Source organism: Rhinatrema bivittatum, chromosome 3, assembly GCF_901001135.1.
Source record: "Rhinatrema bivittatum chromosome 3, aRhiBiv1.1, whole genome shotgun sequence".
In the NCBI taxonomy this organism is placed as follows: domain Eukaryota; kingdom Metazoa; phylum Chordata; class Amphibia; order Gymnophiona; family Rhinatrematidae; genus Rhinatrema; species Rhinatrema bivittatum.
Window position 1 is genome coordinate 273,327,829 of NC_042617.1, and position 16,258 is coordinate 273,344,086.

Sequence of the window (16,258 nt, forward strand, 5' to 3'; positions counted from 1 at the left end):
CCCCTGATGATAGAGAAGCCATCAATTCCAGTACTCACTTTTGGTAGGTGTTACTGCATGGCACACCCCCTGCCAACTCTGGCTTAGTGCATGGCTTAGTGCAATCCACAGTTCCATTGCGCTGCTGTTGGCATTCCTCGCACATCGTGTAATTCTGGTACCACTGGTAGGTTGGGGGCAGCTGTGCTGGCCGGCAGCCACAACCACTGCATATACGGCAATTCTGAGACATGAGAAACCAGGAAAGTTAACATTCTGTTATGCATCACTAGAGGACCAGCTCATCTTAAAAAAAAATAAAATCTCTCCAGAACACTGCAGCAAGCCCACCCTATCCCAGCAGTGACAGCTCATCTATTCCCAGATGCACAGGAAAAAATTCTAATGTTCAGCATTGAAGCTCCCTATGACACGGGTCCTCCATCTAAGTGCAGGAATGAACCTTCATTCAATGCCTTAAAATCTTAGCATGTCAATGCCTGTGTTCTATTTCCAGCTGTTCAGAGGAAGAGTTTTTCTCCTGCAGGAATTTAAAAGTAGATTTTTCTTGAAAATTTATAGCCAAAACAGAAATAATTTCTTTGCACTATAAGAATATACCAGGAAAGGACTCCAGGTAAGGACACCTGGCAGGTCTCATTTGCACTAATGCCCACAGACTACACACAAATAAAAGCAAAGTTTCAGAATGCTAACCCCCTGTATTCCTGCTACCTGTAACCAGTTCTCACATACCTTACACTTCCAGGAGTCTGTGGGCAAGCTCTCAATGGCAGGCTTCAAACAGAAGGTGTGATAGCCCTTATCGCAGGCATCACATACCAGCATCATGGAGTCTTCTCCAGGTCGCCTACAAGAAGAGAAAGGGATCAGCATCAGGAAAGCATCTACAACAAAAGCAAATCCATTCTGTGCCCAGAAGGCAGGGCTCAGGAGCAAGGAACCAAGGCACGCCTCCTCTATCCTCCATAGGAATATAAGAAATTCCATACTAAGTCAGACCAAGATCCATCATGCCCGGCATCCCATCTCGGACAGTGCTAAGTCCAGGTCACAACTATCCAGCAGCTCCCAAAAAGTAGACTTCTTGTTATTCCCAGCAATGCCTTTCTAAAGGCTACCTAATAAATGTTTATGAACTTTTCCCTCCAAGAACATGCCCAAACCTCTTTTAAACCCCACTATGCTGGTTGCCTTGATCACATCCTCTGGCAGACAGATTCCACAGCTTGACTGTGCGCACAGAGTGACAAAGTACTTTCTAGGATTTGTTTTAAACCTGCTGGCTGTGTTTTTCATGCTTGTTTTAGCATCTGACAGGGTAAACAACCATCCTTTATTTACCTGTTCCACCCCACTCATGATTTCATAAACTTTTATCATAGCCCCTCTTCCAAACTGAAGAGCCCTTAACCTGCATAACCTCATCATAGGGGAGCAATTCCATCTCCTTTATCATTTTTGTCACCCTTTCTAGTTCCACTGTGTATTATTTTGAGAAAGGGCAACCAGAACACCACATAATAAATATATCTTCAGAGGGAGGAGCTGTGTTAGTCTGGTGCAGCAAAAATGACAGAAATCAAGTGGAAAGCAGAGTTGCTTACCTGTTAACAGGTGTTCTCCCAGGACAGCAGTTATGTTAGTCCTCACATATGGGTGACATCATCGATGAAGCCCAAACACGGAACACTTTTGTCAAAGTTTCTAGAACTGACTGGCACACTGAGCATGCCACTAACCCTGCAGCCAGCAGGGGTCCCCCTTCAGTCTCGTTTGTAGCAAAAGTGCGAACGAAAAATAAAATAAAACATAAGCGAACCCAACTCTGCGGGGTGGCAGGTGGGTTTCGTGAGGACTAAAATCCTGCTGCCCTGTGAGAACACCTGTTACAGGTAAGCAACTCTGATTTTTCCCAGGACAAGCAGGATGGTAGTCCTCACATATGGGTGAATAGCAAGCTACAGGCTGAGTCATACCTATGAGGCCAAGCAGCACCGAACATGTGCAACAGGCACAATGACTGGGGTGCTGCTGGCAAGGATGAGGCAGCCTGAAATTCACAGCGGTTCGAGGTAGAACGAGTTGGGATCCTACACTGGAAACAAATTTTTTAGGACAGACTGGCCAAAGACTGAATCCTGTCGCCCAGCCTTGTCCAGGAAGTAGTGAGCTGCGAAGGTATGGGGTGAGCTCCATGTTGCAGCCCTGCAGATGTCAGCAATCGGTACTGAACGGTAGTGTGCGCTACTGACGTTGCCATTGCTCTGACTGGGTGCGCCTTTACTCGTCCCTGTAGTGGAAGGCCTGCTTGCTGGTAACAGAATGTGATGCAGTCTGCCAACCAGTTTGACAGTGTTTGCTTGCCCACCGCATTTCTAAGTTTGTTCTTATCAAAAGAGGCAAACAGTTGGGTGGACTTCCTGTGGGCTGTAGTGAGGTCTAAGTAAAACGCAAGTGCACGCTTACAATCCAAGGTGTGGAGAGCTCGCTCACTTGGATGAGCGTGAGGTCTTGGAAAGAAAGTGGGCAAGTCTATGGACTGATTTAAATGGAAATCAGTTACCACCTTAGCAAGGAATTTAGGGTGAGTGCGGAGAACCACCCAGTCATGGAGGAACCTTGTGTAGGATGAGTAGGTCCAAAGGGCCTGTAACTCACTCACTCTGCCAGCAGATGTGATGGATAATAGGAAAATAACTTTTTATGTAAGGTATCCGAGTTCGCAGGAGTGCAAGGGCTCAAAAGGAGTGTGCATGAGCCGTGCAAGTACCACACTGAGGTCCCATGCCATGACCGGTGGCCATAGAGGAGGCTTAAGCTGTACTAAGCCTCTCATGAAGTGACTCACCAGGGCTTGAGCTGTTAACGGGGCATCCTCTATTCCTTGATGGTAAGCAGAGATGGCACTAAGGTGCACTAGGATAGATGATGTCTGGAGACCAGATTCCAAGAGGTGCCAGAGATAATCCAACAGATTCGATGTGGGGCAAGAAAAAAGGATCCAAGCCCTTTTGTTTGCACCACAAGGTAAATCTCTTCCATTTAGAGCAATAGGATTTCCATGTGGAAGGCTTCTGTGAAGCTACTAGGACTTGAGATACTACAACCACTCAACCTTTCAAGTGACTTATCAGCCTTTCAACATACAGGCCTTCAGAGAGAGGGCTTGGAGGTTCGGTTGGTGTAACTTGCTGTGATTCTGTGTTCTGAGGTTAGGCGACGTGCCCAGGTGAATGGGGTTCTGGACAGAAAAGTCGCAAAGTATGGGAAACCAAATTTGGCATGGCCAGTACGATGCTATGAGAATCATTAAGCCCCAGTCCTGTTGTAGCTTCACGAGAGTCTTGCTTATTAGCGGAATCGGAGGATACACATAAAGCAGGCCTTTGCCCATCCCTAGAACAAAGGCAACCCTGGCTGTTGCAAGCCGGTCCCTGTGCAGGGAGCAGAAGCTTTCCACTTTGTGGTTCTGATTGGACACAAAGAGGTTGAAGGTCAGATGACCCCACCAGTGGAAGATTCTGCTCGCAACAGAGGAATCCAGAGACCATTCGTGGGGCTAGAAACGTCGGCTGAGTCAGTCCGCCAGTGCATTCTGTGTGACCGCTAGATAAGTGGCTCGCAGAAGAATGGAATGCGACAGGGCCCAGGCCCAAATCTGTGCCGCCTCCTGCCAAAGCAGATAAGAGCCCGTGCCCCCCTGTTTGTTCAGGTACCACACTGCAACCTGGTTGTCTGTTTGAATCAGGACAACTTTGTTGGAGAGGTAATCCTGAAATGCATAAAGGGCGTATCGCATTGCTCAAAACTCCAGAAAGTTGATTTGATGGGTCGCTTCGGCTTTTGTCCAAGATCCTTGAGTTTGAAGGCCTTGGACGTGGGCTCCCCAACCTAGGTTGGAGGCGTCCGTAGTTATGGTCACCTGAGGAGCTGGTTGCTGGAAAGGAAGACCAACTTGTAAGTTTCATTTATTTATTTAAAAATGTTTATATACTGCCTTTACAGAGTTTAGTCAAAACAGTGTACAATATCATTGGAAAAACACATAGAAATATAAGTATAAAATAATAAATAAAAACAATATTAAAAATTACAAAAAATATATAATAAAGTAAAAAATTGAGGAGAAAAATAAACAATAATTATAAATAGTGATTCATCATGAAAAGAAAAATTGTGCCATATGGGTAATTGTTTGATTATTTAGAGAGTGTGTCTTTAAATGCGATTTGAAAGAAATGTGTTTTTAGAGATTTTTTGAATTGTTTTGAGTTTGAAATAGATCTTAATGAATCTGGTAGAGCGTTCCAAAGAGTTGGAACTGATATAGAGAAAGCTCTTTTCCTGGTGATATCAAGGCGTACCAGTCTAGGTGATGGTATGTCTAAAAGATTTTTGTTCATTGATCTTAAGTGTCTGGATGGTTTATATATATACGAAGAAGAGAACAGAGAGTAGTAGAGTTAGAGTTATGAATAAGAGTGAATAGTTAAAAATTTGAACTGTATTCTATATTTAATCGGTAACCAATGTAAGGACTGAAGTATGGGGGTAATATGATTTTTTTAATGAAGAACCTGATAAAATACGTGCAGCTGCGTTCTAAACTAATTGAAGTGAATGAAGTATGCTATCCGAAAGACCTATGTAAAGAGAATTACAGTAGTCAAGCCCAGAGAAGAGAAGTGATTGTAGAATATTGCGAAAGTCATGGAAAAAAAGCAGAGATCGAAGTCATTTCAAAAGTTGGCTTTGTGTGTCCACCAGGCAAGGGACAGAAGCAGCTGGCTGGTTATGCGTACCAGGGACGACAGCGGCTGAGTAGCTTGTCACCACTGGGATTTCAGAGTCCATTGGGTCACTCTCATGGCAAGGCGTGCCATAGGGGTGACATGGACAGTTGATGCCATGTGGCCGAGCAACCTGAGTAGTTGGTCAGCTGAGGTTCTTATTCGACGGCAGATAAAGCTGGCAAGGTTGGACAGCGTAATCGCACGGTCGTTGGGTAAGAATGCTCTGGACAGTGTCGTGTCTAGATCTGCTCCTATAAGGGAGACAAGCTGAGATGTGTCAAATGGGATTTGGGGTAATTTATTCGAAATCCCAATGAGTTTAGAAGCCTTATGGTGAGACCAAGAGAGTCAATGGCTCCTTGTTTTGTCTGGCTTTTTAATGAGCCAGTCGAAAAATGTATACACCTCTGCTGTATAACCGCACAGTCACGACTGCCAGGCACTTCGTAAAGACTCGAGGCGCAGAGGCTAGGCCGAATGGTAGTACCTTGTATTGATAGTGAATGCGGTCCACCACAAATCACAGATATTTGCGATAAGGAGGGGAGATCGCAATATTGGCGTATGCGTCTTGAAGATCCAGAGAGCAGAGTCAATCCCCTTGTTGAAGAGAGGAAGCATGGTGCCCAGGGATATCATCCTGAACCGTTCCTTGCGAAGAAATGTATTCAAGGCACAGAGGTCCAGAATAGGGCGGAAGCCACCGGTCTTTTTTGGAATAAGGAAATATCTGGAGTAGAACCCTTTTCCCTGCTGATTCGGTAGAACCGGTTCCACGGCTCTGACCGACAGAAGGGTTGAGAGCTCTGACTCGAGTTTCATAAGTCTTTAGCTGGTCTGGTTGTGCTTAATTGCAGCAAGTGAAAGTAGCAAATGCCAACAATAAAAGCAAAGTTTACAGGTTAGTGCCGGGAGTTCTTTCTTTAAGCCACCATGCTCGCTGGTGACGTCATCACACCCCCAGTTCAGGTATTTCTGGACATTACAAATAAGCAGGGGGACACAGAGATGAATCTTCTGTTCATTGGAGCAGAACAGATTCTTCACCTCTCCACCACACACACACTGCAGGAGTGGAAAATTCAACCAGACTTCCTCAGCAAGAATATATTGGATTCCAGAAAGTAGGAACTCAGTCAGGAATACTTTCAGTTGAGAGTGGACTAAAGGGGCATCCCTCACAAGGACATTATGGTAACTTGCAAAAAAGCCAAGGCCAAGAAATTCTTCAGTCACAGGAAGAACGAAGCTCTAGTGGAATAGATGCCCTGATCCAGCTATGGCCCAGGGAAGAGACTGTTTTTCCACTTATAGGTAGGACACTAAGGAGAACAGAGGATCACCGGTCATCCTGATGGCTCCAGATTGGTCAAACATGCCATGATATGCAGTACTGAGTATAGTTGGGAAAAGACTGAGCAGGTTTTTGATTTATTTGGGCTATTTTTACGGTAGCATTTTTAGGCCTATAACCAACATGGTTAGTGCAAGAAAAAAAAAATCTTGTGTGTAGTTTTATTCGTTTTTATGTTATTTCTTATTTATGTATATTATTACGATTACCAGCCCAGATGCTGTGATAGCATGGGATAGCGCAGTTGCTTACCATTAACAGGTGTTCTAGGACAGCAGGATGTCAGTCCTCACATGTGGGTGACATCTGATGAAGCCTGGCACAGAAAACTTTTGTCAATGTTTCTAGAAGTTTTGACCAGCAGACTGAGCATCTACATAAGGATGCTCAGTCTTGTAATATAGCAAAACAATAGCGAAAAAATAAACCGAAGATGAACCCAATATCGTGGGGAGGCGGGCAGGATTCCTGAGGACTAACATCCTGCTGTCCTAGGAAAACACTTGTTACAGGTAAGCAACTTTGCTTTCTTCTAGGACAAGCAGGACGTTCAGATGCTCCAGCAGAGGTGCCAAACATGGATGGCGGAGGCTCAGGCACTGGTATGGGGGCCAGTGGCACCAGCAGCTCAATGCTCTGCAGCACCTTGAGCACCGCCGATTGCACCCTGTGATCCAACTCTTCTTGGAAGTACTGGAAACTTTGACAGAAGTGTTCCGTGATTGGGCTCCATCCTGTGATGTCATCTATATGTGAGGACTCCAACCCCAGAAGCTGTGGTGTTGGTAACACAGCTTCTGGGGTTGGAGGCTCCATAGGCGTTGCCGGAGGGTCTACAGGAATATGAGGAGTCTCGGCTCCTGGTACTAGTGCAGGTGGGGGAACGCTTCAGTGTCTCTGGTCCAGAGGAGGATGGGGGCTCCTCTCCCCAGGACATTTTGGTCAGTGTTTCCATCGATGCCGACATCTTGTCGGTGCTGGCACAGGAAGAAGTATCTCGATGTCTGTGCTTTTCTCCGGCGCAGAGGATGTTGATGCCTTTGAGCACGAAGATATCTGACTGGCGGTCACCGGTGTCTCAATGGTGTTGAGACGTCAATGGCAACTGAGTCAATGACGAAGACGGCTTTAGACTCTGTGCACTCTTGGCCAGAGTAGACTGAGGTCGAGCGCTTAGATTTGAATATGTATTCCATTTTTTCTAAGCGGGCCTGGAGGCCTTTTCAGCTAATTTGGGCACAACTCATGCACAGTTGGACATCATGGGAAGGCCCCAAGCATAAAACACAGACATCATGTGGGTCCGTAATGGACATAGTCCTCAGACACTCGGGGCACTTCCAAAAACCGGTCGCCATTTTTTGAAAAATTAAATGCAGCGCGTGGTCATCAGCACCAATGAGAGCACCGTCTGGTACCAACCACGAAGAACGAGGTAAAACCTTACCAACGCTAGCAGAGGTAGACGGGGGAGACCCCGGGAGGGGTAAAATTTTTTAAAGTTCCGTGAGGAATTCTCACAGAGCTCCTAAGACCCACGAGGCAATTACTGAGCAGAAAAAAAAAATAGACTGAAGGGGGACCCCTGCTGGATGCAGGGTTAGTGGCATCCTGGGCATGACAGAAATGTTCCGTGATAGGGCTCCATCCTGATGATGTCACCCATATGTGACTACTACCATCTTGCTTGTCCTGGGAGAAATAAAGATATTTCCCTAACAGTTGGCTTACACTTGGGCCTCTACCTATAAATAATTTAAAAAGGTCAGCTTTTCTGGATAAAAGATCCCCTAATTCCATTACCATTGGTCAGACTGTGAATCTGAAGGAAAGTGATGAAAATGAAGACCAAAGCGCAATCTAAGGAAATTAAAGAAAGTTATAGATATATACAAGACAGGAAAAAGCAACAAAATAATATACAAGTGCTTGGATATCCCAGTGAGCACTGTTGGATCAACTGTGAGGCCATGGAAGCTGCATCATGCCACCCAGACACCGCCTAGATAAGGCCATCCCTCAAAACTCAGCGACTGAGCAAAGAGGCACTTGTGAGGGAAGTCACAGAGAGGCTAAAAATCACTTTGAAGGAGCTACAAAGTTCAGAGGAGAGGTGCATCAGTCAACAATATCAACATACAATTGGCCTGCATGGGAGGGTGGCTAGAAAGAAACTATTACTGAAGAAAAGCCACATCAAAGCATGTCTGGAGTTTGCCAGAAAGCATCACAGTGACCGAACTAAAATGTGGGATAAGGTTTTTTCATCAGATGAGAAAAATGGAGCTTTCTGGCCAAAATTCAAAATGTTGTATGGCACAAACCTAACACTTTCCATTCCTCAGCAAATACCATACCAACAGTAAAACATGAGGGTGGCAGTATCATGTTGTGGGGATACCTTTCCTCAGCGGTGACTGGGCATCTTGTTAAAACTGAAGGACGGATGAATGGTGCACCATACAAAGAGATACTGCAAGACAACCTGCTTCAGTCTGCTAAAAAAACAAACTTCAAGTTTCAGAAGGACAATGATCCCAAGCACAAGGCCAAAGCAACACAGGAGGGGTTGAATAACAAAAAGGTGAATGTCCTAAAATGGCCAAGTCAAAGTCCAGTTCTCAATCCAATTGAGAATCTGTGGCACTATTTGAAAATTGCAGTCCATAAGCATCATGAAATCAACCTGAACACTTACTCCAAATGCAGAGTTGCTTTCCTGTAACAGGTGTTCTCAGAGGACAGCAGGATGTTAGTTCTCACACATGGGTGACATCAGATGGAGCCCAGATGCAGAAAACGTATGTCAGTTTCTAGAACTTTGCCTAAGTACACTGAGCATGCTCATCAATGCCCTATACCACAAGTTCACATGAGATCCCTCTCAGGTCTTGTAACGTAGAATTAAAATTAAAACAAAAAAAATAGGAGAAACCAAATTCTGCAGGGTGGCAGGTGGGGTTCATGAAGACTAACATCCTGCTGTCCACGGAGAACACCTATTTTAGGTAAGCAACTGTGCTCTCTCTGAGGTCAAGCAGGATGGTAATCCTCACACATGGATGAATCCCTAGCTACAGGCTGATCCCCAACACAAAAGGGGCCAACAGACTCCAAACCAGGTGCCAATGGGTACAACATCACTAGTGTTGTTGGTAACAGATGGGGAGACAGCCTGAACCCAAACGGGCCCTAGGCGGCAGAGTTGGGTTCTTCACCTCAAACAGGTTCCGAAGGACAGACTAGCCAAATCTACTGTCACGTCAGCCATCCCTATACAGACAGTAATGAGATATGAATATGTGGAGAGAACTCCACATCGCAGCCTTGCAGATCTCCTCCATAGGAACTGCTCCCAAGTGGGCCACCACCACCATAGCATTGACATAATTAGCCTTGACAAGACCCCCCACAATGCAGTCCTGCCTGGGCATAACAGAAGGAGATACAAACTGTTAGCCATTTGGACAGTGTTTTTGGCAACGGCAACGCCCAACTTCTTCTTGTAAAAAAAAAAAAAAAAAAAATTGGGTGGACTGTCTATGGCAGGGGTCAGGAACCTATGGCTCGGGAGCCAGATATGGCTCTTTTGATGGCTGCATCTGGCTCGCAGACAAATCTTTAATAAAAAGTAAAAATCTAACAAAATCCCCCACCCTCCTGACGCCCCAAGACCTCCAAAATTAATTTACTACAACCCCCACCCTCCTGACCCCCCCAAGACCTGCCAAAAGTCCCTGGTGGTCCAGCAGGGGTCCGGGAGCGATCTCCTGGACTTGGGCTGTCGGCTGCCAGTAGTCAAAATGGCGCCGACGGCCCTTTGCCCTTACTATGTCACAGGGGCTACCGCCGCCATTGGTCGACCTCAGTGACATAGTTTATTTATTTATTTAACATTTTTCTATACCGACCTTCAAGGTTGAATACCATATCAGGTCGGTTTACATCGAACAGGGGTAGATCAGTGTAACATAACATAACAAAGGAACAACTTTTTATAATTAGTGGAGGTAAAGCAGAAAAGTAAGAAAGTTACATAATAACAAGGACCATGAACTAGGAAGCTGAATTCAGCTGGAAAAAGAGAAACCTTAAGAAGGTATTAAATTAAAATACTAGGAGACTAGTAACTGATGAGAATATTGAAGGGGCGAAGTTCCAAATTCAATGCTGAATAGTTGTAGTTGTCTAGTGAAAGTTTGAAGGATCAGGGAAGGCTTGTAAGAAGAGCCAAGTTTTGAGTTTTTTTTTAAATGTTGGTAGGCACGGATCCATTCTGTGAGGGCAAAGGGCCGTCGGCGCCATTTTGACTACTGGCAGCCGACAGCCCAAGTCCAGGAGATCGCTCCCGGACCGCTCCCGGACCCCCGCTGGACCACCAGGGACTTTTGGCAGGTCTTGGGGGGGGTCAGGAGGGTGGGGGTTGAAACAAATTAATTTTGGAGGTCTTGGGGGGCATCAGGAGGGTGGGGGGTTGTAGTAAATTAATTTGGCAGGCCTTTGGGGGGCGTCAGGAGAGTAGGGGGTTGTAGTAAATTAATTTGGTAGGTCTTGTATGGCTCTCACGGAATTACATTTTAAAATATGTGGCGTTCATGGCTCTCTCAGCGAAAAAGGTTCCCGACCCCTGGTCTATGGGCTTGTCTGCTCCGGATAGAAGGCTAAGGCTTGTTTGCAGTCCAAACCGTATAGTTCTCGTTCACCTTGATGCGAATGGGGCCTGGGAAAAAATATTGGCAGGACAAATGATTGGTTAAGATGGAAATCAGTCACCACCTTAGGCAGGAACTTAGGATACATACGCAAGACCATCCTGTCATGATAAAACTTTGTATAAAGTGGATAAGTCACTAAGGCTGACCGCCATCAAAAATATGACCTTCCAGGTCAGATACTTCAGAGCACAGGAGCACAGCAGGTCAAGAGGAGCTTTCATCAGCTGAACCAACACCACTCTGAGGTCCCAAGACACAGCGGGAGACCTTATGGGAGGCTTTAATTGAAGCAGGCCCCACATGAAACATAACTATAGGCTGTACAGAGATGGGCACACCATCGATACCTTGGTGGTATGCACCAACTGCACTAAGATGAACTAAGAGTTGGTTTTCAAGCCAGCTTCCAATAGATGTAGATGGCAGTCAAAACAGTTGTGTGGGGCAGGAGAATGGATCTAAAGCCTTCTGCTCACACCACCCAGAAAACCTCTTTCACTACAGTCTTTAGGACTTTCTAGTGGAACGCTTTCTAGAAGCCACCAGGACCAGAGAGCCATGCTCTGAAAGATCAAGCGGCTGCAGAATTAACCTCTCAACATCCAGGCTGTGAGCGACAGGGTCTGGAGGTTGGGATGCTGCAGCCTGCCTTGGACTTGCGTGATGTGATCTGGTGAAGTCTCCAGACCCTTTGGTCTCCAGATGGTCATCTCCCATAAGAGGGGAAACCAGACCTGTCTTGGCCAATGAGGGGCTATGACTATCATAGACCCCTGTCCTTGTGAGGCTTCAAGTTAGTCTTCACTACGAAGGGAATTGGAGGATATCCATACAGAAAACACTGGCCCCAGTGACGGGCAAGGGCGTCAGAGGCTGGTTTGCCATCTGGCCTGTACAGGGAGCAGAACCAAGGCACATTCCTGTAGCAGGGAGATGCGAACAGATCTACGTCCGGGCTCCCCCAGATGCAGAATATCCGATTCGCTATCCACTGGGTCCAGGGACCACTCATGAAGCTCGACTCAGCCTCTCCGTTACCACATTCTCCGTCCTGGCCAGGTACATGGCCATGACCACTATCTCGTTGGACAGGGCCCACGACCAGCTCTGGACTGCTTCCTGACACAGGAGGTACGATCCCGCGCCTCCCTGCTAGTTGACATACCACATGGTTACCTGACTGTCGGTATGGATAAGAAAATTCCGTTAGACAGCCGATCTCTGAAATCCCATAGCGCATACCTGATCACCCGAAGGTCCTGGAAATTGATTTGACAAGATCGTTCCTGAGTGGACCAGAGACCCTGGGTACCAAGCCCATAGATATGAGCTCCCCACCCCAAGATGAATGCATCCATGGTTAACACAATTTGAGTAGGGAGACTCCAAAAGGAGATCCCCCATTTCAGATTTTAATGTACCCACCACCAGGACAATGAGACCCAGAGAGACGAGGTGACTCAGCCTCCAGGACTGCATCCAAGTGGCCTGGCGCCACTACAACATAAGGGTCCATTGGTCTCTGTGCATGTGTAAACATGCCAAGAGAGTGACATGGACGATTGCGACCATATGTCCCAACAGCCTCAACGTGTGCCAGGCTGTCACCTGCTGGCTCTGTTGAATCTCTGCCACAATGGCCGCCAAGGTAACAGCCCTCTGGCGAGGCAGAAAGGCCTTGGCCTGAGACATTTCTAGCAGGGTTCCGATAAAGTCCAATTGAGGTAACTGGCTGAGATGGGACTTTGGGTAGTTGGGAACAAACCCTAGAAACACCAACACCCGAATGGTCAAGCATATGGACCCGACTGTCCCAGCATGAGATGTGCTCTTGAATAGCCAATTGTTCAGATTCAGGAAAACTAGCACTCCCAGCCTGAGGAGGTGTGCCACCCACCACGGTCAGGCATTTTTTGAAGACCTGTTGGGCGGACGTGAGACAAAATAGCAACACCCAGTACTGGAATATCTTGAAATGAGTGTATGCGTCCTTTAGGTCGAGAGCGCATAGCCAGTCCCCTTTTTGTAAGAAGAGGATTAAAGTGCCCAGGAAAACCATCTTGAACTTTTTTCTTAGAAGCTTGTTCAAAGCCCTTAGGTCTCGGATGGGACAGTTCTCTTTGGAATCAGGACATACCTGGAGTAGAATCCCTGCTCTCTTTGCCCTGGTGGTACGGGCTCGAACGCTCTGGCTGTTAAGAGGGAGGAGAGCTCCACTAGCAGTACCTCCTGATGTGCTACCGGCCCCCAATATGGACATAGAAGGCAATTTGGTGGGACACCCAATAGATTCAATTGGTACCCTTTGTGGACGATGGACAGAACCCACTGGTCCAAGGTAATACCATGCCACTAGTTTGCAAAGAATCACAGCCTTCCCCCCACCGTAGGGTCCATTGTCCTGTGAACAGGAAACTGGCTTACACTCCCTACAGCCCAGTCAAAACACTGTCCACAGAGTTGACTGAGGAGCCAGCTGAGGCTTGGGGGCTCTGCTGCCTGGGATGGCCGCAGAAGCCCTGATGGTGTTGACTGGTATGAGGAGACAGGATAGTACTTCCTTTAGCAAAATAAAAAACTTCCTTTGCCCCTGGAAGAGGATGGGTCTGGAGTACTGGCAGAGACTTGGAGGGTCTTGCCAGGTACTTGTGACTTGGATTGGCCACTGTTGGAAACAGGATACTGGGCTTGATGGACCCTTGGTCTGACTCAGTATGGCATATCTTATGTTCTTATGGCTCATGGTGGTCCTGAAGTTAGGGTGAGGAATGCTGTGGCCCTTCTCCGAAGAGATTCTCTCCAGTACACAGCATGTCAGTGGGTCATTCCTGTACCTCTGGGTCAAAGATTCAAGGCCCTCAGCTATGCCATTCTTCAGGCACCGATTCCCATACAGATACTCTTGATGCCATCTCGAAAACATCTTAGGTCAAACAGACCTCATGTTTTCCGCAATCCAGGCCCTTATGCACCAGCAACATGAGTGTGTCTGCTGCAGTTGTGGCAGCTGCTTAGCCACTTCCTGCACCTGCTTCCATATGTCCCGTGAGTACTGGCTCAAGTAAAGCTGGTAGGCAGCAATGCAGGCAATAAACATGGTGCCTTGAAATACTTTCCTCCCAAGAGCATCCATCGCTCTAAGATCCTTCCCCGGGGGTGCTGAGGAATGAGTCCGAGCGCACTTGGCCTTCTTGAGGGTGGATTCAACCATCACTGACTGATAAGGTAGCTGACGCTTATCGAATCCAGCAGCCTTCTGGATGAGGTAAACCTCGTCTGCCTTCTTACTGCGCCTGCTGGAATGGTGGCTACTACCTGGTGATTACTACCCTTACTCACAATAAGCCTTTATACAGTTAATTAAATTACAACATTGCTCTCTGCTTCAACAAGGGAAAATGTGGAAAGGAAAATTAGTTTCTTACCTGATAATTTTCGTTCCTGTAGTACCACGGATCAGTCCAGACACCTGGGTTGTGACTCCGCACCAGCAGATGGAGACACAGCAAGACCTCTAGGGCATCCCTACATATAGTAAGGCGCCACCCACAGTCCCTCAGTCTTACGTAATGTCAAAGTCATATCATAGCCAAAACTGACCAACTATCTAACTAAACTGCCCTAACCAGGGCCGATTCAACACAAAAAAAAAACCCCCATCTGGAACAGAACTGCCAGAACCAGGGGCCAATCAATGAGAACCAATTAACAAGAAAATAAGGAATCCACCGAGCGGACTCTCCGTTACTTCAGAACAAACCATACCGACAGACGAGCACTACTTGGGTGGGCTCCTGGACTGATCCGTGGTACTACAGGAACGAAAATTATCAGGTAAGAAACTAATTTTCCTTTCCCTGTACGTACCCGGATCAGTCCAGACACCTGGGATGTACCAGAGCCAAATTACCGAGGGTGGGAACCAGAGAGTCCCGCTCGGAGTACTCTCTCCCCAAAACCCCCCGATCCTGCACCCTGCACATCCAGCCGATAATGTCTAGTAAAGGTGTGCAACGACTTCCAGGTCGCCGCCCTACAGATTTCTTGCGGCGACACGTGAGAAGATTCCGCCCATGAAGTAGCGTGTGCTTGCGTGGAGTGTGCCCGAAGGCCCACTGGAACAGGTTTCCCTTTCAACAAATACGCCGAAGCAATGGCCTCCTTGAGCCAACGCGCAATTGTGGTTCGAGAAGCCGCACCACCCCTCTTTGGTCCAGCGCACAGAACAAAGAGGTGGTCGGACACCCGAAAAGGGTTAGTAACCTCCAAGTACCGTAGAAGAATTCTGCGGAGGTCGATTTTCCGTAATTCCTTCGCCTCCGAGGTGTCCCGCTGCTCTACCGGAAAAGCGGGAAGTTCAACCGACTGATTCAAATGAACCGCCGATACCACCTTGGGTAAAAAGGAAGGAACTGTCCGTAAGGACACCCCAGAATCCGAGATCCGCAAGAACGGTTCCCTACAAGACAGAGCCTGTAACTCAGAAACTCGTCTCGCCGACGCAATCGCAACGAGAAAAACACCCTTCAGAGTAAGATCCTTTAGAGTTGCCCGCCTGATTGGCTCAAACGGCGCCGAGCACAAAGTGGAAAGAACCCAATTGAGATTCCAGGACGGACAAGGATGCCTCAACAGAGGACGCAAGTGCTTGGCACCCCGAAGAAAACGTGCTACATCCGGATGGAGTCCTAGAGACACCCCTCGTACCTTACCCCGGAGACAACCGAGCGCTGCCACCTGGACCCAAAGGGAACTGCAAGCAAGGCCTTTCGAGAGACCGGCCTGGAGAAAAGCAAGGATATCCGATTCAGACGCTGACATAGGATCCCCATCATGATCCCTACACCAGCTCTCAAACAACGCCCAGACCCGAGCGTAGGCTAAGGACGTAGACTGCTTCCTAGACCTCAGCAAGGTAGCTATCACCGCCTCCGAATATCCCTTCTTTCTCAGATGTGCCCTCTCAAACGCCATGCCGCGAGACAGAAGTGATCCGTCTCCTCCAAACAAACGGGTCCCTGGTGGAGGAGAGCCGCGGCCCCGTGAAGGCGAAGGGGAGGTTCCACCGCCAAGTGGACGAGGTCCGCGAACCAAGGCTGCCTCGCCCAGTCCGGCGCTACCAGAATCACATCCGATGGATGGTGCTCTATCCGCCTCAAAACCTTGCCTATCAGGGGCCAGGGAGGAAACACGTACAGCAACACGCCTGTGGGCCATGGAAGAACCAGCGCATCGATGCCCTCGACCCCTCGCTCCCTCCGGCGGCTGTAAAACCGTGGGGACTTTGTGTTCTGAGCGGTGGCCATCAGATCCATGTGCGGCGTCCCCCACCTTTTGCAGATGAGTTGATAGGCGACCTCCGCCAGTTCCCATTCTCCTGGATCGAGATGATG

General features: G+C 47.7%; 1 protein-coding gene across 7 annotated transcripts in view; it reads right to left on the bottom strand.

The window, feature by feature from the left end:
* KMT2D (lysine methyltransferase 2D) overlaps positions 1–16,258 on the bottom strand; it is a 610,975-nt gene that overhangs the window by 513,628 nt on the left and 81,089 nt on the right. For all 7 annotated transcript variants that reach the window (XM_029594656.1, XM_029594657.1, XM_029594655.1 and 4 more), the window contains exons 8-9: positions 736–850; positions 39–223 (exon numbers count right to left, since the gene is read on the bottom strand). In XM_029594656.1, coding sequence (XP_029450516.1) covers positions 39–223; positions 736–850 — 300 coding nt within the window. The remainder of the gene's footprint in view (positions 1–38; positions 224–735; positions 851–16,258) is intronic.